This window comes from Eucalyptus grandis, chromosome 5 (genome assembly GCF_016545825.1).
Source record: "Eucalyptus grandis isolate ANBG69807.140 chromosome 5, ASM1654582v1, whole genome shotgun sequence".
In the NCBI taxonomy this organism is placed as follows: domain Eukaryota; kingdom Viridiplantae; phylum Streptophyta; class Magnoliopsida; order Myrtales; family Myrtaceae; genus Eucalyptus; species Eucalyptus grandis.
In genome coordinates this window covers 49,539,744-49,561,624 of record NC_052616.1, presented here as the reverse complement: position 1 = coordinate 49,561,624, position 21,881 = coordinate 49,539,744, and the positions used below count along the sequence as shown (strand labels likewise).

At 38.5% G+C, this 21,881-nt stretch overlaps 1 protein-coding gene across 3 annotated transcripts; it reads right to left on the bottom strand.

The window, feature by feature from the left end:
• Positions 1-6,021: 6,021 nt before the first annotated feature.
• Positions 6,022-15,109, bottom strand: LOC104430880 (F-box/LRR-repeat protein 25-like). Of its 3 annotated transcripts, none has more exons than XM_039312746.1 (6): positions 15,022-15,109; positions 10,584-10,695; positions 10,065-10,170; positions 7,394-8,304; positions 6,794-6,969; positions 6,022-6,498 (listed from the first exon to the last, which is right to left on the bottom strand). In XM_039312746.1, exons 3-6 carry the CDS (start codon positions 10,138-10,140, stop codon positions 6,489-6,491), a joined length of 1,173 nt encoding a protein of 390 aa, XP_039168680.1. In that variant the 5' UTR covers positions 10,141-10,170; positions 10,584-10,695; positions 15,022-15,109; the 3' UTR covers positions 6,022-6,488. The 3 variants fall into 3 exon arrangements, 2 of the variants coding, with proteins under 2 accessions (XP_039168680.1, XP_039168679.1); XR_005551236.1 differs by having other exon boundaries at positions 6,359-6,498; positions 6,794-6,890; positions 15,022-15,105; XM_039312745.1 differs by lacking the exon at positions 6,794-6,969 and having other exon boundaries at positions 15,022-15,100.
• Positions 15,110-21,881: the final 6,772 nt, after the last annotated feature.

Sequence of the window (21,881 nt, the reverse complement as noted above, 5' to 3'; positions counted from 1 at the left end):
GAATCAACCGAGAGCGACCCTCACCCAACCTGTTGCGGGCATTAACGATGGCCGGTTGGCCATAGGCAAAGAAGGAAGAAGAACCAGAAAAAGAAAAGAAAAGGAAAATGATGAAAATGTCCTTGACTAGGCTCTAATTTGAAATAAGTATAACTACTCCGAGCCCTTCTTTGAAATAAGGTCCACTTCAAGCTTTTATTTAAGAAAATGAGAACACTTGGAGCCCTTTTGTAAAAATTTAATTTAAGATAAATTTATCACATATGTATCAATTTTAGATTTTTATGGTATTAACCCTTAATTTTAATGTCGCAACCACTGCCAAGTCAAATCTGTGGAACCAAAGAGGGAGACAGACAAGAGAATCAGGTCTAGAAGAATGTAGAAGTTCTTATGAAGAATGAAGAGAGCCTTGTTTATCAGGCGAGTTGGGAATGGATTCATAATATACCCATTTAAATTGATTCATTTTATAGACAAAAAAGAAATATCGATTTGTTTTGGGCTTTTCATTTTTAAAACCCATTATGCTAGGCCGGCTAAAAATGAGGTGGCCCATGAATCATTTCAAAAAATTTGGGTTAAATGATGACTTTATAAGGCAAATCGAAAAGGGATTTGCCTCAAATCAAAATGATTTCTCTTTTTAATTTTACTACACGGAGATCTTTCAAATTTCTATTCAATTTGAAAAGATGCATCGAGCCAATGAGAGCATAAAAATGCAAAGCATATATTCCAAAAGTTGAACTAGACCGACTAATATGTAATGGGCCCAAACACTTCTAACTTTGTTTATATTATATAATAACGTATGCAAATCTCTCTATATAATAAAAAAAGAATGCAAATGAGGATTTTGATATCAAAATTTTACCATTAAATGCCATAAGATCCTTTGGTGCATTACAATCTTGTAATATTGATTAAGAGGTGGAATCCTCTCTTATTATATATAATTAAGGTCAAAGCTGAGAAAATTCTTGCTTTTTTTATTGTCATGTTACACATATTTTTTCAGCTACATTTGCCACATGGCAAGACACATGACATTATTTTGCCATGTGGCCCGAATTTCACTAGTAAGCTTTTTAGCTTATTTATTTATCATCTCTTAACTTTTATGTTTAATTTGAATGTCAGAACGTGGATAAAGCAACAATTTATGGAAATTCGTTTTTTCTTGAGTTTAAAATTGGAAAAATGGATAAATTAGAGAAAGTGTCTACAAATATAAATGAAATAATTTTTTATTTCAACAAATTCTCTTTAATCAATAAAAAAAAGATAGAATAAAACAAAAATAAAGACATATATTCTCTGCTAAATTAATTTGCATCTTAAAACTCTCTTTCTCCCCGAAAAATCTATGAATTCCTTTGTCATTTTCAACATGCATAAGAGTGTGCTCTTTCTGGTTATCTCCGCATAGTATAAAGCAAATCAAAGGCCGTTTCCAAACAAAAGTAAATTCCATGAAAACCCATGTAGGTTGTAAAGATAAATCACAATCTCTCAATACCGAATGATGTCCAAGTCGCCATCCAAATGTAAAATACGATTAAAGCAAGATAATTTCTTCAATCTTTAATATTTTTAAATTAGAATATGAATCTTTCTTATCATAGAATAATTTAAGATTATTTTTGTAAACTGACGACATCATTTTATAATTATGTTTCTATTAGACACATTTCATTTGTTTTTTACATTCTTTTAATGCGCAAAATGCGTGCTCTTTCTCTCATCTAACGCTAATTAACATCAAGGCTTTGCAAAGATAGCCAGTGAGATTAAGTCTTATTAGCCAGGCTTCGAGGAAATACTAATTGCTAGGGCAAGCAGAAATTTATACCGCAACCAAACTCCTTCGTACAATAATCCTGTAGCTATCCCCTAAATAAAATGATCAAATTTGCAAAACATTGAGATGATCATGTACATCTATCTCTTCCCAAGAAGTTATAGGTTCATGGATACCACAAGGTAGGACTCATTTTTTTTGTTTATACATATAAAAGTTGATAACTTATTACAAGAGTCGGAATCATGTGCTTCTTTTTTCATTTTTCTCTTTGTCAGAACATCATAATAAATATTGATAGGTTACTCAAATAAGAATTGACAACCTAAATCTAGTAATAAAGAATCGAGAAAATCCTCTTAAACCACTCAAATTAAGGTTGGCAATTTGATATAAGAGTTGTTAAATTTAAAACATTAGTAAGTTATGCAAATAGATAAGTTACTTATTATGAAATAATTTTGAAACAATCAAATACATTCTTATTTATTATGAGGACAATTGAAAAAACTTAGATAAATCAAATGGGTAGAAGTTAATAACCTTAAACTAGTTGGTAACTTATCGGAAAACAATTGGCAAGTCAGTTAAATTAAGATCGGTAATTTGATAAAAACTTTAACTTGAAAATCTTACTATCTATTGGAGATAAAATTTGGTAATTTGGAAACAATGAAGTAAAGGTTACGAAGAAACAAGTGGATAAGACAAAGTGAAGGTAAAGCAATCATATTAAAGTCAGTTAATGATTTAAATTAAGGCCATTAATTTGGTATCAAAGTTAGTAGTTTGATATAAGAGTTTGTACCTCTAAATCGTTGTTAAATTAGTTACGCAAATAAATGTTTGCAATTTTTAAAGAATAAAAATAATGCGCTTTTGTCGGCACAACCAAGTAAACCAAGTAAATATCAATAAGTTACTCAAATATAAATGGAAATCAATCACCAAAAAAAAGTTCGTATGTCACTCAAATTTGGGTTAATTTTGTGAGTTACTGAAATTATGGTTTATAATTTTATGTAAAAATTTGTTAATTTAAAACATAACAAGCTACTAAATTAAAAGTTAATAATTTGAAAACAACCACAAAAATATTGATAAGTCAATCCAATAAGATTTGGTATCTTCAAATTATTTGGTAACTCGAATGGTGATGATTGGTAAATCTTTTAAATTAGAATTAGTAGTTCAATACCAGAGTGGAGATATAACTCTAAAACTGCAAATTATGCAAATAAATTTGAGTTTGGGACACCTAAAGTGCCATAACTTGATACGGGAGGACACTTAAGTGCTATAACTTCAAAATGGTACACTTGAGTGCAAGTTTCGAAGTTAAATGAAACACTTAAGTGCCACTCGGCGAAAATCCGGTCAAATGGCCGACGTGGCAATTTTCGGGCGAGTTTGGTCCAAAACGGTGTCGTTTTACACGCCGACGTGACGAGAAAATGCAAAACGACGTCATTTCGTGTCGACATGTAAATAATAATATAAAAATTAATTAAATTAGATTTAAACTTAATTTTATTTAAAATATTCTAAAAAGTAAGAAAATTTTTAAAAAAAAAAAAAGGGGAGGTCGAAGGGGGCGGCCGAGAGCGAGCCCTCGCCGCCGCCACCTCCTCGCCGTCGCCGGAAGGGCCGGCGATGGAGGGAGGAGGGTCGGCCGGGGTCGCGTAGGCCCCCGCCTACCGGCGGCGAGGGCCACGATCCTTGCCCCGAGATCCGGGCAAGGGCTCACGGGCCCTCGCCGCCGGCCGACCCGGCCTCGCCGGCCCCTTGGTCGTGGCTTGGTGACCTTGGCCGACCCTCCCCACTTCATCGCTGGCCTTCCTGGCGGTGGCGAGGAGGCGGCAAGGGCCCGCGACCCTCGCCCCACGCGAGCCCTCCCCCGATCCGGAGCGAGGGTCGCGGCCCTTGCCCAAATCCGGCGAAGACTCGTGAGCCCTCACCACCTCCCCGTCACCGCTTGGAAGGGCCGGCGACTGAGTGGGGAGGGTCGACCGAGGTCACCGGGCTTTGGCCAAGGGCCGAGAACGTCGGCCGAGGTCACCGAGCTCTGGCCAGGGGCCAGGAACATCGGCCGAGGTCACCGGGCTCGGCCAGGGTCGGGACGTCGCCCGAGGTCACCAAGCTCGGCCGGGGCCGGGGACATCGGCCGACCGGCGGCGAGGGCCACAAGCCCTCGCCGCCCGTCAGCCAAGGGCTAGCGACCTTGGCTGACCCTCCCCCTCCATCGCCGGCCCTTCTCGGTGACGGCGGGAGGCGGCGCGGTGAGGGCTTAGCCCTCGGCCACCCCCTTCGAACTCCCCCTTTTTTTTTTTTTCTTTTTTCTTTTTTTTTTTAAATTTTTCTTAAAATTTTTAAAATTTTTAGAATATTTTAAATAAAATTAAGTTTAAATCTAATTCAATTAATTTTTATATTATTATTTACACGTCAAACACAAAACGGCGTCGTTTTTGCATTTTCTCGCTAGGTCAGCGTGCAAAACGACGCTGTTTTGGACCAAACTCGTTTGAAAATGGCCACGTCAGCCATTTGACCAGATTTTCGCCAGAGTGGCACTTAAGTGTTTCATTTAACTTCAAAACTGGCATTCAAGTGTACAATTTTGAAGTTATGACACTTAAGTGTCCTTCCGTGCCAAGTTATGGCACTTGGGTTATTCTTCTGCCAAATAAATTTTGATAACTTATTGCAGAAGTTGAAAATTCAGAAATAATAAAATAAAAATTAGTATTTTTTTTTTTTTGTAGAAAAATGTTAGTAACTTAATCACTACCTTTTACCAACAAACTTGTTCTTTTATGACAAATAAATCCTACAACCATAATCCAACTCTTGTACTTCCATGAATCTTTGAGTGAGATTGTGGATTCTTCTAGTTCAGTGCATACAAAGAGAGTATATTTCAAAGGATGATGCGCTTCATAAAACTTTTGGAATGTTGGTACAAGGCAAGAGTGAGGACTTGTGAACCTGTGCTGTTCACTTAGGTAATCAACCTTACTAGCTGCTTTTCGAGACTGACGCATTGTAACTTCATGAAATAATATTAAGCTGAGCTAAAAGTTTCTAGTTGAACAAACAGAAAGGGAGTTTTTATTTCAAGTATCTTCCCTTGGCATGGAATTTTGACTAATGGGGGGTAGATGCACATTCCGTGAAAGGAATAGCACTGCCTTGCTTTTGATACCAAGTTAGAATTTCTATAAATTTTGACATCAAAATAGATATGGAAAATCATAAAAAAATATCCTAAGTATCTATGGGAGATACCTAAATATTTCTAACGCATTTAATCACATCTCATGTGGATGTTAAGCCAAAACTCCGGGGTTGATGAAAAAATCAGTATTTTTGCACAAGTTTAGACGAGCATCCTTGGAACGGATACCTAAGAATGACCTTCAGGCTTGGAGAACATTTTGGGTTTTATAGAAGAATCCAGGTCACTTCCAAGCAGCACCTATCTAGATCCAGGCGAGGGCGACATTGCTTGAGACCAGTAAGGGTAACCTTGCCAGCCATTGTCAAAGCCTAATGATCGGTAGAGGAAGAAGGAAAAAGAAAATTAAAAAAAAATAATTATAAAATTATACTAAAAATAATTAAAAATTCAAAAAAAAAATTCAAAATTTTGTTTATGTGAGTGCAAGCCATACTACATACGACGGGCAACATCAATTCCAATAATTTCTCATCAAAAATTGATCAGATGAACTATATTGACAATTTTTTTTAAAAGTTCTATAACTAAATTGGCCAAATTAAAATGTTTTTTTTTAGTAAGAAATATATTGAGCTTTAACCAAACTATACAAAAGGTAATCGCGGCACCAAAACTTACACTCAAAATGACAAAGAGTCATAGCGAGTGGAAGGGTGCAGGGATGGAAAAGGATTGCCAAAACAGCGGCAAAACCAGCCAACCCGCAAGACACAAACACGGCAAAGAAAACAGCCTAAAGGTAGCAAGTACACTAAATTAAAATGTTTATTACTAAATTGACACAAATTCTATAGAGTTAGAACATTTTTGGTAATTTTCCCTTCATTATCTTCGAAAGTAAACTAAATAAGGATATTCAATTCATCGAAGACACTACGCGAGCATGCTATGCAATATCAGCTTTATATAGCATGCTCTCTCCCAGTAAGAGGACTGAAAGTTCTACCACCACAAAAAGAAAAAGAAGAACGACACGTCAGAACGAATTGGTTAATTTGCGACAGGTACATACAATTACATCTCCTGAAAATGTTAAGCTAAAATTCAGGGGTACAAAACGGAGAAAAAGAAGTCACCGGTGTTGACGAAATGATCAGGATTTACACAGACGGACATCCTTGGAAAGGATATCTAAGAATGACCTTGGCCCTGGAGAACACTTTGGGTGCGACTGAAGAATCCGGGCCACTTCAAGCAGCGGTGACGGTTCAAATGCTTGGGATGATTTGGAATTGGTACTGTTGATCACTATTTCGTCCAGCCAAAGTGCATTCTGGAGGAGAAACTTGAGCAGGGAAAGAACAGGTTCCCATGCCAGCAGATTGGCACCGCGATCAACAATCTCAACATGCTTGAGATGCATCAAACACTGATAGATCCTCCCCCTTACCAAATTCCAAAATTCTTCTCCAGCAAAGATGCGATGGCCTACACTCTCCGCATTCAACTCAATCTGCAGATGTACAACATCATGACTAAGGAGGAGATACACATTTGGAACTAGATGAGACAAATATCGAGCTTTGAGAGTATAATATAGCATTTACAACACCAAGAGAAATATAAATCTATTGAGAATCCAAAATGTCAATTAAATAGACAGGGACAAAAATAATTTTCAATCACGAGAAGAAAAGAAAGACAGGTTTATACGCGGCCTAAGGCTAAAATTCACAATCTGTATATGTTCAAGCAAATCTGGTGTTAAATTAACCCAGTGAACTGAGAGGGTTCTAGCAGCCGTGTACCGCAGAATTGGGGTGCAAGTTGTTTGTAAGAATAACTTCTCCAAGAGCCGCGTACTTTCGAGTATTTTCACTATAGCCTCAGGAGCTCCCTCATGACCTGCTGTGCCGAGTAATATCAGATGCCGACATTCTAAGGATGGAAGAGACATATCTCTCTCCTCCATTAGCAACAGCACCTAAGCACATCATTGTGGTGAGAGAAGCAGAAACTGATCACTTTACTTTCTCTAAGCACTAAAGAAGATTAAATATAAGACATGCTTGCAATTCCAAAGACCTCTCACAATAGCCAACAGACCAAACGAATGAGCAAACAAGGACATCAGATTTTAGTCTTATCGAAGCCAATGTAATGCTGGACCCATAAAGGTGATATCAGCTTAGGTGTGAAAAGTTCTTTTATGAAAAGGAAAAGAGCCTTATCCAGCAAAAATTCTGTTGATAAGATGACAAGGTTTCTCTGAAATAACAATTATTTGAGCATGGTATCATCAAGCACCAATAAACAATCTCACAATTTATCTAATCAAATGGCAGAATGTGTGATGCATGTCTGCAACTTGAACCAGGAATAATAGGGCTAAAAGAATCGGCTTGCACCTGAAGGCACCAGCTTCCCATCACTAATTTCATGACATGATGCAGCCTCTTGAGAAGCCCCTTGACAAGATTGGCACGAGCCTTAACCTTATCGAGTGCAATTTTCATGTTGAAATTTAACTCGGCCTCAATCAAGGAAGATACTTCATCTAGTCTAAACTTTCCCCCTCGAGAATTGCCCAATAGACGCAATTTGAGAAGATGTGGGGCCGAAATTTTCAGCATTGAAGCTCGACCACGAAACACATGAGAATCAATCACCAACTCTCTAAAACTTTTTGATTCAACCATGATGTGCTTGACGCCCACGCAACTTTTCAACTCAAGGAACTCTAGAACAGGGCTGCCACTCAAAACTCTCATCATCCCATCATTGTTCAACTTTGCATAATCAATGCGCAATGTCTTCAGCAAACACCAATTCACAGTGCCGAACACCCTAAAACAGCATTGGGACACATGCAAATTCACCAGCGTGGTGCAGCAGAACAAGATTCGCGGCAACAGAAAATCTTTGTAGCGCAAGTAACGCAGGTTTACTGATACCTCTTCAACACCGTGCTTGATGGCAAACTGGAGCCACCTATCAAGACTTGATTGTATCAAGGCGAAACAAGGACCATCATAGAGGAATCTTTTTGCCTTAATTGCGGTGCAGCGTAACAGCACCGAGTCAACAAAAGTGATGAAGCTCTTCAGGATACTGCCAAGGGGCAAAGAGAAACTCATATACTGATTAGAGGTCCAAGTGGAACGCCATCGCTTGGACAAGACGCTGGTTTTGACAGCGTCTTTTGTGGTCATGAAGGAGAAGATATGAAGGATTATGGCATCGGGCAATTCGCTGATGTAATCCACTGAGTTTCGCCTTTCATCTTGATTGGAAGGAGGTAACCGAGCACGTTTGCCTGCTGATGATGATGAAGAGTAAGGTTGGCAAGAAATGTGACAAAAAGACTATATAAACTCTTATCAGCACATAAGGAAAGTAACTAAACCCTAAAAAGTCCCATGGCTTTTCTTCAAAAAAAGAAAAAAAGATAAATCAAAAGCGAACCAAGAGATAGCACATGAAGGAATTGAGATCGAAAACCCAGAGGAAAGCTTGAGCTACTTAGGGAATGGAGGCATTACAAAGAATGGAAGAGCGAGAGAGCAACAAAGTCCACCGGAGTATGAGAATTTGCAGAGAAATTGCAGAAGAGGAACAAGCAGGAGAGAAAATGAGGTAGAGACAGAGGGAGAGATTTGATTAGAGGAGTGGAGGCTAACTTATTAGATTAATGGGCAGGCCAAACCAACCTGAACTTCAGAAGGAACAATTATTCTGAGTTTTCCAAACTAACTACTGTTGATTTGCTTGAGGCTGATCCACAGCTAAGGAATTAGGATTTGGTTGGCTTTGGCCTTGATTTTTTGGATGCATAACTTAAGATGACATACAATGTATACAAGTTATGTTAGTGAATCAAGAAACCGGATCGATACATGCATAGCAGCAGCAAATGCAAATAGCAAAGAAAGATTAAAGGAATGAGGGATAGATGCACCCTGAGGACGACCTTTAATTACTTCAAATTGAAACTTTCTGAGCAAGTGATACTAGATGGATAATGGATATGCAAAAACAGACAAACAATTACTCACTCATTTTCTTTTCGGCAAGTACTAAATAAAAATCTCTGTGAAGTTCATGTACATGAAGTGATCTTGAAATCTTAAAGAAACAAAAGAATAAAAGAGTAATGTAAATTATCTTTTGCAAGCATGCATCTTTTGACGCCATAAGAGAGACTCACTTTTAAAAAAGAAATTTTGAGGCAAAGATGTGGGAGGAAGTTACAAAATATGCAAGCATTTGGCCCTTTCTAGTTGAACTTGTTCTTCACAAATGCATATCTGATTCTATGAAGCAAACAACCAAGATCTTACAATTCTTAAATCAATAGGTTACAAATGAAACAAAGAAATTCAAATGTGCCACTGCCCGTGGTATAAATGAGTATTTAAGGTTACAAATGAGCAAGAATGGCAAAAAGAAATTAACTTCAGGGTACTAAAACGAAAATCCACCAAAAGTTCCATGTGCCGGTGGAGCATTTACCCTATAAATAAGCAGCACAGCTTGTCGTGGGTATAGGAATGTGTACCATGTAAAGCCCAAAAAAAGGAAAATTCCAGGGCCAGTCCTAAAATTTGTTATGCTAATGTGCTTAAGTCCTAAAACTTTCATTTCATGCATTCAAGTCACAATACTTGCAATTGAATACACTTGATTCATTCCATTAATTCTGTCAATTTTAAGTGGAAGGAAGATGCATCTTTTAATACTATGTGGCCATTAATAAATAAAAAAGTCATGTGGATTTTCCGTCCACTAAAACATAAAAGAGCTAATGGAAGAGCTAAAGTGGATGACTATCACAAATTTTAGGACTTAAGTGCACACAATGAAAGTTTTAGGACTCAAATGCTGTATCATAACAATTTTTAGGACTTAAGTCCCTAAAAAACAATGAATCAATAAAATAAAATAAAAAATAGTGCAAGCACATGAATGAAAATTTGTGTAAGACGAAATATACATATATGTAAATATACAAGGGGATAACAAAACAGAAATTCCAATCCCTATATCAATGGTATCAAGTAACAGGAACTTAAGTCGTACCCAATTCCTCACTGCTATTCCCCGATGGCAAAGCATTAGGTAAGGTACTCTGAGACTTTGTCTCCATTTTCAACATCTTCAAAGATATCTTCCTCAAATAGTAAGGCTAAAAGGGAAAGGAAGCAGAAATCACTCAATCACTTCATAATAGACCAACTAATTAAATAATCAAATTAGAAAGAAAATAAAGAAGATATCAATTTGAAACTATAACTTAAAACTCAGTATAATATCACAGCACTGAGCAAACCTGATATCACTGGTGCGAAGCTAATTTTAAATATTTAAACGATTCCAGTTACTACATAAATGCACGCATCATAGGAATTCTCAATAAAAGAACGCTTTTCAAAAATTTTTAAGCACAGCCTATCCGGTTTGTTTATGCATCCTCTATCCACATAGAAACTTGATACAGAATAAGTAAGCACTAGCTCCCGGGAAACTTCATAAAATGCTATCAAAAATAAGATCGAAGAGAATGAAACGCACATGGTGGACATGGACATCATATAATACCTGGCTTGTTGCAGAAGCGTAAATTTTTCATTCTAACTTCACGGCAATTTTATTGAGTTCACGCAAATCCTCTGGACCAGAAACAGGAAGATGTCTCTTCAAAGTCTCCATTCTGCATATCAAAAGAGATTTGCACTTCAGCTGCAATTATTTCTGGCCAATCATTTTCTCATCAATGATAAATAAGATTTCATTAAGAAGTACCAAGGGGGTACCACCCCTAACAAAATGGCTAAAAACAGAAGACACCCATATACAATATAATGCACAAAGACTTTCCAGCATTTCCACCAAACTATGTGTGACATTGGACTTTCCTGCTACACCAAAAGTGAGGGTGTACAAACAATTATCCCTAAAAAAATCCCACGAGGATTCAACTCCTTGAAATGCTCTTTTATTCCTTTTTCTCCAAATGAGCTAAAAAAACAAGGAGAGGAATCATCTTAGTAATATTTTCTTTATGACACACGAACTGAAAGTCCCTCTCCAAGCCCTAAGTTTGTGTCATACTGTGCCTAAGGTCAACCAATTTACTCCTAAAATTGCAAAAACTGTGGCCCAAATCTTTCTGGTCCAGCAACATTGTAAAACTTAATGATTCATGCTCTCTTCTTTAGTCTTGCACAAAAATAAAATAGTATCCCTACCATTTCCCACTTTAATGGAAAGTCTGTTTTCAAAAGCATTTCATCCTTGCCTAACGTGCTTCCAAAGCCTGACTCCATGTGTTCATCAGATTTTGTTATCCACTCTGTATCTTCCGAACCAAACTTTGCAATGAGTACCCCCCTTCAAGGGCTAGTTTTCTCCCCCATTAAATCTCCGCAACAATTGTACAAGCAAAGCTTTAGTATACAAGAACCAATGACTTTACCCCCAACCCCCTCCCCTCTCTCCACACCCACCCCCCCCCCTTAAAAAAACAAGAAAAAGAAACTGATTGTGTTACAATAGTCCAATTAAGTAAATGAAATCTCGGGTTGTCATCCCTCCCCAAAGAAACTTTTTGTATGCTCTCAAGTCCTTTTGCCACTGAAATAGGGATTGGAAACAAATAAAGAAAGCAAATCAGAAGATTAGGAAGCCCACGCTTCATCCACATAAATCTACCTCCCTTGAACAAATAAGCCATCTTCCACCCACTTAAACTCTTTTCAAATCTTGTATCATTAGATTCCATGCAGCTTTTGCTTTGTAAGTGGATCCCAACTGCAACCCCAAGTACTTTATAGGTACGCTGGCAACCTTACGACCAAGAATCCAAGATATTTCTTGCAAATTTACATTCTCACTCAAAGGAGTTATTTCACTTTTTTCCCAAATTCACTTTCAGTCCCAAGACAGCCTCAAAACATACAAGTGTAAAATTTGTTTGATGTCATCCTCCAAGAAAATTATGGCATCATCCACAAATGAAAAAGGAATTATGGAATCTTCATTACAAGCATTGTCAACTGTGAAACCACTAATCTAACCAGTAGCTTTAATCAGCATCTTGCTCAACACTTCCAAATCCAACACAAGTTCCAAAAGTGACAGAGGACTGCCTTAAATCTCTAGAACACTTGAAGAAACAACTTGGACTGCCATTCACCATAACCAAGAAAATCTATGAAGAAATGCTTCTTAAATTCCATCTACATGACTGGTCACCAATGCCCATTCTTCTTACACATACAACAAGAACTCCCATGATTTATGATCATAGGCCTTCTCTATGTCGTATTTGCAAATCACTCCTGCTTCTCTTTCCTCAAGACAATCATCCGCCTCATTGGCAGTAAGAATAGCATCCAATGTTTGACAAGCTTCCATAAATGCAATTTGAAAAGGTCCCAAAAGATGAGGTAGAACCTTTTCAAATGACCAGAACAAGTTACCCGCCAAGTATTTGGCTGAAAATCCTTAACATCCGTTGCACCAGGCTCCTTCGGAATGATAACTAAGAATGTACAATTTAGATTATCTACAAACTTCCCCCCCTACTCTGGAACTCCTTCAGAAGGTCTTCAATAACATTATCCAATTCTCCTGAACAATTTCAATGCAAATCCATCAGGACCTAGTGCCTTATCTCAATTACACTCCAAGACTGCCCTTCTAATCTCCTCCTCTATAAAAGGCATCTGCAGCATCTCAACCATATTGGGATCAAGGGAAGCCTCCAAAATTACAGTCTCCCGAAACATCTCTCCCTGTATAAATCAGCATAGAATTCTACATAACCACACACTCATGGCATCCACATCTTCAACAACCATCCCAAAAACTTCCAACTCACTAAGGAAGTTGTCTTCTATGAGCATTGGCCATCTTACGGAAGGACTTCGTGTTTCTATCACCCTCATCAAACCAAATCTCCTGAGAAATATGTATCCAGGAGGTTTCTTTCATTAGAATCAACAAAGTAACAGTTTTTTTCAATTCCATTCTCCTAAAGCGCTCTTCCTTCATTAAGATCATCCGGTCTCCTTATCGTCAAGCCTTTCAACTTCTTAAATTGTCTCTTTAACTTTGTTTTCCACATTTCCAACCTTCTCATGACTTTTTTGTTTCAGAATATACCTTCGAAGCAAAAGCAAAGGTGGCATACCCTCTAAAAGAAATATTCTTCCAATAATTGAGAACTATCTCCTTGAAATCTTCTACTGTGAGCCACATATTTTTTAAACCGGAAGGGAGATGGGCCCCATTTAATACCTATCTCCTCTAACACAATTGGATGGTGGATGGTGGTCACTCAAGGTAACAAATTTTGAATCTAGCTCGGATTGATATCCTCCCATATTGTTGAAACTAGGAACCGACCAATGCATGAAAAGGATAGCCCCTCCCCGTCCCTGGACTGAGTATATCCCCCACCTACCAATGACAAGCCAATTAGGCAAATGGTATCTAAGATTCGCCGAAGTTCCCTCATGCAAGCTATGTCAGTACCAATCCCATTCTGTTCATGTGTACATAATACCATGTTGAAGTCTCCCCCAATCACCGAAGGCACTCCCCATTTACTTCTAACATCAGAGAGCTAATCCCCAAAAGAACTCCCAGCACTACCCTCTCCAGGACCATAAACCACTGTAAACACCCGTTCTTCCCCATTCTCTGCACCAGCAAACAGGCACAAAACACTAAATTGGCCCACTAAGCAAACTACTAAGTCGAATAAGTTCTCATTGCACATCACTACAATGCCACCACATGTTTAAAACACCAGTAATTCTTCCAGTTCCAACTACAGCATCTAATTCCCCATACACCCGTTTTACCAGGTTCTACAACTGCATGGTAATCCATCCACCATTTCAAGTTCTCAATAGAGAGGTATATCGACAATCTCCTCCATCTGGCGTACTCCGTTGCTCTTAACAACTCCTCCTTTTCAGCCTCTAACACAAGCTCAAAAGATTGTCATTCCACAAAACCCGTTTACCCCTGTAGGTCTCTTACAACGAAACCAGCCTCCACAATTACACGGCAAAGAAGATAAAGAGGGAAAGAGTCTTCAACGTCTCAGAGAAAGCAAACAGCAGAGAAAAAAAGAGGAAAAGAGCCTACATAGCCAATGGAGCCTTCGTCAAAGGCTCACCAGAGTTCATGGCGCTCAATGGAGGTTAAGGAGGTAATATAGTCAAAAAAATCCAGTGGACAACAGATAAAAAGATCCAGTGGAATTTGCATATCGTTCAACAAATTATGGATAGCTTTCTACCAGATAAGAAAGCAACTAGGAAATGATCCAAAATAACACACATAAGAATTCACAAACCTATAAAACTTTGGTGACACCTAAACCCACACACATTAATAGCATCTACTTCTATTACAGGTGGCACAGGTGAGAGTTTAACCATTGCAACTCACGGTAAGTGAAGAAAAGGTTTCCTGTGGAAAACCTTTGGGCCTTCAACACCTATTACGACTTTATTGACAATATTGAATTGGAGAAGGAAAAATCAGATGATCGTCCATGTATCTCTTCCAGTAAGAGCTTGTATAAACTAAATATATTTGAGATTAATAAAAAATAACGCAACCTACAAGCAATGATACGCCTAAAAATCCTTAGGCTCCGATAAGTAAATTTTTGTCACGAGCATGACAGCCATCTTCCAGTAACTGTTCTCCTACCAGAAAGCCACGTGGCATTACTTCTGCTATTATGTTCATCTACATACTATGGTAAGCCCTCCTGGTAATAGAAGACAATCCATTTCAATCAAGAAAGAAATATAACCATCTTCTTATGCTATATAATCACCAATGTAACAAGAGCATCCGGCCTACATACCCTTTCAATCCCCTATTGAAAATTAATCAAGACTAAACTATCCAACGAGAAAACATTACAGCGAAAGCTACCTCAGAATTCATGTCGTGCCTCGACCTAATAACATGACCATATTTGCTAAAGCCTTGGGAATCGGGCACTCACATCTTGTTGACGATCCTCTCCCGTGAGTTGGGCGGCAGATGAGCCCTCCAGTCGCCCCCATCAAGCGCACCTCCAGCGCCCCCGCCTCCTCCCCCACCACCTGGCACGACCAGCAGACACACCCACCCACCCCAGCACAACCAATGCGCGGCTTCAAGAACCCATACCCAAAAGTCCTCCCCCCCTCGAGAACCCAAAAAGAAGGGTGCGTCGGTCTCATCTCTTTGATGAAAAGGGATAACTTTCCGCCGAAATGCGATCGGAGGAGGGAGAGAGAGGGGGAGACGCAAGGTGAGGCGATTGGGCAAGAGAATCCATAAAGTGGGTCGCTTTTCATTACTATTTATTCTATTTTCAAAAACTGATTTTGGATAAAAAAAAAAAACGCGTTTAATAACTATTCAAAATTTCTGATTCGAAATAATTACGTTTGATAGCGTGCTCATCGGTTCTGTTCCAACTTAATATTTTTTTCAACTTTTAAATAAATTTTTTTGCTTTTTTTCTTCTTCTTTTTTCTTTTCTTTGACGAGGGCTGGAGACCTCACCGAAGTATATCGCCGCCATGGCGAGGTCGGCCTCATCGGCCCGAGCCTTGCCCATGGCTAGGCCGACCTCACCAAGGCTGGGCGAGGCCTGCCTAGCCACCCGCTAGTGGCCAGCGCCTCACTGGGGCGAGCGAGGCCCACCTGGCCACCGGCGAGGCTTGGGTGTCGCGAGGCTCGACCTCGCCGGTGGACAAGCGGAGCCTCACCGGGCTAGGTGAGCCTCGCTAGGGCTGGATGGGCCTCGCCCAACCGCGGTGAGGCTTGCCTAGCTCCCAACGAGGCTCAGCCTTCGCCGATGGCTGGGTTTGCCTCCGGTGAGCTTGTCGAATCAGTGGACGGCGACTGGCGATGGGCGGTGACGGACGATAGCAAGTGGTGGTGGACGGCAATCACGGGATAGTGGAAGGGAAGAAGAAGACTTTCACTATTTTAATTCATCGAGAATCACATTTTTTTTTATTCTCAAACAAAATTCCAAAAATTCCCAAACCGATTCCAGGGACTTAACAAAAATCATAATTAGGCACTGTTTGGTAAGTGCCTAAGTTTTTGGAGTTTAATGCATAAAAAGAGTATACGAGGTCCTTACCAAAAAAAAAAAGCATACGAGGTGGGCGATGACATGATGTACAGAGCAAAGCGAGAGGAGGAGGAGGATGTAGAGAAGATGAAGAAGATTGGCCGTTACTGACATGGCCACCTTGTGTTGTCGTTCTTGGTCTGGGGTCGGGTCCCGACCTCCTCGACCCTATTCTTTTCAGTCGTGAGTTTGAAATTTGTAAGTAAATTGGAGCATCTAGGGAAAATTTCATAAAAGGGTTCGAAATACTTTCATTTTTTAAAATAAGAGCCCAAAATGGATTTTGTTTCAAATAAGGGCTGAAGTAATTATACTTGTTTCAAATAAGAGCTTGGTAAGGACATTTTCATCATTTTCCCTTTTTTTTCTTCTTTCATTCCTTTTTCTTTATTCCTTCTCCCTTTTTCGCCGGTGGCTAGCCGCCCCCAGCAATGCCAGCGGGTGAGGGCCGCCTTCCCTTGATCCAGTGAGGGCCACCCTCATGGCCGTTAATGAAGTCAGCCTTCACCGACTACGGGCAAGGCCACCCTTGCCAAATCTAGCAAGGGTCGGCTTGCAAGCCCTCGCCTAGGGCCAGCGAAGGCTCGACACCCATCGTTGATAGGAGCTAGTGAGGGCTCGACTACTACTGGCGATGGGTGTCAAGCCGTGGCCTAGGGTCGGAGAGGGTCGACCTCACTGACACCCACAAGGGGCGACCTCTCCCCCAGGGCAACCCTCACCTAGCCCTTTGTGGGCATTGCCAATGGCCGATTAGCCATCGGTGAAGAAGGAAGAAAAACTAGAAAAAAGGAAAGAAAGAAAAAAAATGACAAAAATGTCATTGATTATGTTCTTATTTGAAATAAGTATAACTACTTAGACCCTTATTTGAAATAAGGTTCACTTTAAACTCTTATGTAAGAAAATGAGGACACTTGGGCCCTTTTTGGAATTTTCCCTTGAATCTATAAATTTTGACATCAAAATAGATATAGAAAATCATAAAAAATATCCTAAGTATCTATGGGAGATGCCTAAATATTTCTAATGCATTTAATCACATCTCCTGTGGATGTTGAGCTGAGGGGTACTTAACAGAGGAAAAGTCATCTGTGTTGACGAAAAAATCAGTATTTATGCACATGTTTAGACGAACATCCTTGGGACGGACACCTAAAAATGACTTTCGTGCTTGGAGAACACTTTTGGGTGTGATAGGAGAATCCGGGTCACCTCTGTGCAGCCCCCATCTAGATCCAAGCGAGGGCGACCTAGCTTGAAACCAACAAGGGCAATCCTCGCCAGTCATTATTTGTGCCCGGTTACCAGCCATCGCCGAGGCCTAGTGATTGGTAGAGGAAGAAGGAAAATGAAAAGAAAAGAAAAATATTATAAAATAATGATAAAAAAAATAAAATTAAAAAAAAAAGCATTAAAATATTTGCTCACATGAATGCAGGTTATGCCATGTAGGACGGGCGACATCAATGCAACAATTTTCAGTCAAAATTGACATTGATGAATTTTAAAAAATTCAATGACTAAATTGTTCATTTTAAAATATTTATTATAGAATTGACAGAAGTTCTATAGATTTAAGATTTTTTTGTAATTTTTCCTTCATGACCTTCGAAAGTAAACTAAATAAGTATATTCAATTCATTGATGATGCCACGCAAGCGTGCTATGCGATATCAGCTTTACATAGCATGCTTTCTCCAGGTAAGAGGACTGAAGGTTCAATGACCACAAAAGAAAAGAAGAATGAAACGTCAAAACGAATCGGTTAATTTGCGAAAGGTACAGGCATTGAAATAGATCATGCACCTTTCAATGTTATTCAACAAAATGAAGAACAGTAGAACACAGCAATCCACTTCCATCGCAGCAGATACCAATATGAAGCGTCCCCTTCCCAAATCCCAAATCGGTTAATTTTGTCTATTTTATAAAAAACTTTACAAAGATAATTCAAAATTTGCAACACTGCTTTGTTTCCATATGTATATTTGTACAAGTTTCTTCATATGTTGTCAATAACTTCTTTCCATTAACAAATAATACAAATTTAATCATTACGATTCTTAATTAGTAATGTTATGGCGGAGGAAATAGAAAATGTGTGAAAGAAAGCAATCATATATTCAATTTTTGTATCAAAGAAACAAAGTGCTGTACATAAATTATTCTAACACATATAAATAAAAGTTGTAGATGCTTCTGCACTCATATTAGTATTTTTACCCTCAAATTACCAATATTAATCCGAATAATGACTATACAGTATCCTTTACAATTTTAATAATTTATTTATAAAAAAAAAAGGACGTGCCGTTTTCCTTTTTATTGGTTTTTGCTTGATCTTGGAGGAGGCATATAATCTAACTAAGATTGTTTTGATTGAGTGTAATAATGCTAACTACTTTGGAGTTAAAACTTTCGATTAAATAAATGAATCTTCAATCTCCCTATACTACATAGGACATTAAAAGCGTTTTTCAATTTCATATTTCGGCCCGAGATTATAATATACTTGCCCACTGCAAGACGAATAGCAAAAGTATATACTAAATAATTGACAAAAAGATAATTTGAAGATAGCCCTTTAATACGCACATAACACAAGTCACCCCCATCACTTAAAATATCATACACTCGTCACAAAGTTTCTCAAAGATTTAAAATTACTTCTAATTTTATCATAGTACCATAAATTGGATCGATTTACTAAAATAATCCAAATCACTTTCTTTTTTTCATGTATCTAATGTTCATGCGCATGTTTGTGTATGTTTTATCGGTTGGTGTGTCAAGTAAGGTTGACAAAGATATTAACAGAGAATTAAAATCTCCCCATTATTTTACCATGACCAATGTTCAAAATCTCATGACAATAATTTCCAATATCTGATTTGTCTGCATTTCGATGATCTGATTTGGCTTCTATGTCAATCCACCAACATCTTATTAAACCCCTCCAGGTCCTCAAAATCCATTCGTGGCGGGAAGCATGAATGTGTAATTTATATATATCGTGAGATATTTCTATAATTATGTTTCTATCTTTACATTTGATGATCCTATAAAGATATATCATACAACCCTGATTAGGGTTGGGCCACCATAGACGCTCGTCTTATTTTCTCTAAACATCAACGTGGAGATGGCGTCTGCGGCAAAGGAGGTTGATCACGTCAGCCGCTTGCGGGACGTCATAATCCACCGCATCTTCTCCTTCTTGCCCTTCAAAGACGTGGTCACGACCAGCGTGCTGTCCAAGCAATGGCGTTTCACTTGGACCTCCACTCCATACATCGATCTCTCTCTCCCCTTGGTGTATTGTTCCTTCGATCGACAGAGCGGTGAGACTCTGCAATGCTTCTAAGATAGAGAGGTTCCAACTTGATGCTATTGTCATCAGCGAGATCGACAGGGCACTGAGTCTCTGCACTGCTTCTAAGATAGAGAAGTTCCATCTCGATGCTAATGTCATCATCGCTGAAGATGCTTCGTTGGGCTCTGAACGCATGTCTCATGAGTTACATCGAACCTTGAACGATTGCGTATCGCTGGTGAGCTTGTGAGTATCTGGATGTCATCTTTCAGGGGATGCTATCATCAACTGGCCTTCTCTTAAGAAAAACGTCGATTGTTCAGTAGCAAAGGATGTGATCATTGATTCATTTGGGTCTATGAGAACTTAAGATGTATCGTACCAGATCAAACAAGCTTGTTTGTTTTTCATTTTTCTTTTTGTACTTAATATCACTGCTATGTTTATAATTTCTCTTAATTAGCTCCAAAAAAAATTACTGTCCATGTGTGTTTTCTGTTCAAGAACAGGGATTTTTTAAAGCTTTGCCCCTTTGATGAGAAGCAATTCTGGCGCTCACAGAAGGAATTCTATTGTGTGGCAAATCATCTTAAAAGGGTTGAATTTATAGAGTGGGAATTTGACGACGAAAATCAAAACTTTTGCTTGATCTGGCTAAGTTTCTTCTTCAGGAGGCAATTGGATTGGAGAAGATGATAATTAACATTGAATTAAGGACATCGCCTCGACGAGTACCCACCGACCCTCATGATCTTTGGGATTTTCATGATGTGATTCAGCTGCAAAAAGGCTGTCAGAGATCACAAGTACACAGGATGCATTTGGTTCGGATTTCTCAGGAAACTTTGGGGCTCCAAAATCCATTGGACAATTGCAAATGGCATTCTGCAAATTCTTTGGAGAGCTTTAAGAAGATGCAATTGCATCTCCAAAGGCCTGTCAAAGCCTTTGGCTTAATGGAGCATTAGAGGTGCCTTGAGAAGTCCCTAGTTTTATGGAAAAAATGCCACACTGTACACCCCTAGATTTGCATGACATAGGAATGGAAATTACATTGCTCGTCTCTTTTTGTGCCACTTTTGACAATGTGCGATTAAGTTGGGTTTGACAAAATGCTTTGATATCGCTTCATTTTAAGTTTTCCAAGTCTTGGCTTATGTTCGGATCGAACTTCCCCAACTTTCACTGGCAATTTTCCGTCTGAAATCCAAAAGTTTTTCAATCCATTTCGAGCTCCGTTTGGTTCAGTTATGCGGGGACGCCTTAACGTAACCGGATGGCGAGATCAATGTGTTTACTTGTGCAACAAGGAGGGGTTCAATTTTCCTTTCTTAGGGAAAGCAGGAGTTGGTATGTGAAAGTCGTGGGGTGGCCTCTCACATATGTTGCTGGATAATGAGCCTCCTTTTAAGCCCTTTTTTTTTCCCCTTTTCTATTTGTCGGATCTTTATGATTAATGTCGATAGGTTATTCAAGCAAGAATTGACAACCTAAATCTAGTAATAGTTAATCGAAACATTCTCTTAAACCACTCAAATTAAGGTTGGCTATTTGATATAAGAGATGTTCAATTTAAAACGTTAGTAAGTTACGTAAACAGATTAGTTAGTTATTAGGAAATAATTCAGAAACAATCAAATAAGTACTTATTTATTTTCAAGACAATCAAATAAACTTAGATAAGTCAAACAAGTAAAAATTAATAACCTTCAACTAATTGGTAACTTACTGGAGAAAAATTGGTGACTCGCTTAAATGAAGATTGATAATTCGATAAAAACTTTAGCCTTAAAAGATTGGTATGTATTGGAAATTATAATAATAATAAAAAAGTGATTTGGAAACAATCAAATAAAGGTTACGAAGAAAAAAGTTGGTAACATAAAGCAAAGGTAAACAATCGTATAAAAGTTACGAAATTAAAAGTTAATAATTTGAAAACAATGACAAAAATATTTTTCAGTCAATCCAATAAGATTTGGTATCTCAAATGAGGATGGTTGGTAAATCTTTCAAATTAGAATTGGTAACTTGATACAAGAGTGGAGATATAACTCTAAAACTGCAAATTATGTATATAGATTTTGGAAACTTGTTACAGAAGTTGAAAATTCATAAATAATCAAAGAGTAATTAGTAATTTGTTTGGTCAAACTAATGTTAGTAACTCAATCACAACCTTTTACCAACAAACTTGTTCTTTTATGACATATAAATCTCACAACTATAATCCAACTCTCGCACATCCATAAATCATTGAGTGAGAATGTGGATTCCCTAGTTCAGTCCACAAAGAGAGCGTATTTCAAAGGATGATGCTGCGCTTTGTAAAACATTTGGGATGTTGGTGCAAGACAAGAGTTAAGTGCTTGTGAACCTGTGCTATTCACTTAGGTAATCAACCTCATTAGCTGCA

Bases quoted from the DNA above. Each gene is read 5' to 3' on its own strand.
- LOC104430880 (XM_039312745.1), bottom strand. From the start codon at position 10,140: ATGTTGAAAATGGAGACAAAGTCTCAGAGTACCTTACCTAATGCTTTG. The intron at 8,305-10,064 runs GTACGACTTAAG...CATCATCATCAG, and splicing joins GAATAGCAGTGAGGAATTGG to CAGGCAAACGTGCTCGGTTA. The intron at 6,499-7,393 runs GTGCAAGCCGAT...GTACATCTGCAG, and splicing joins TGGGAAGCTGGTGCCTTCAG to ATTGAGTTGAATGCGGAGAG.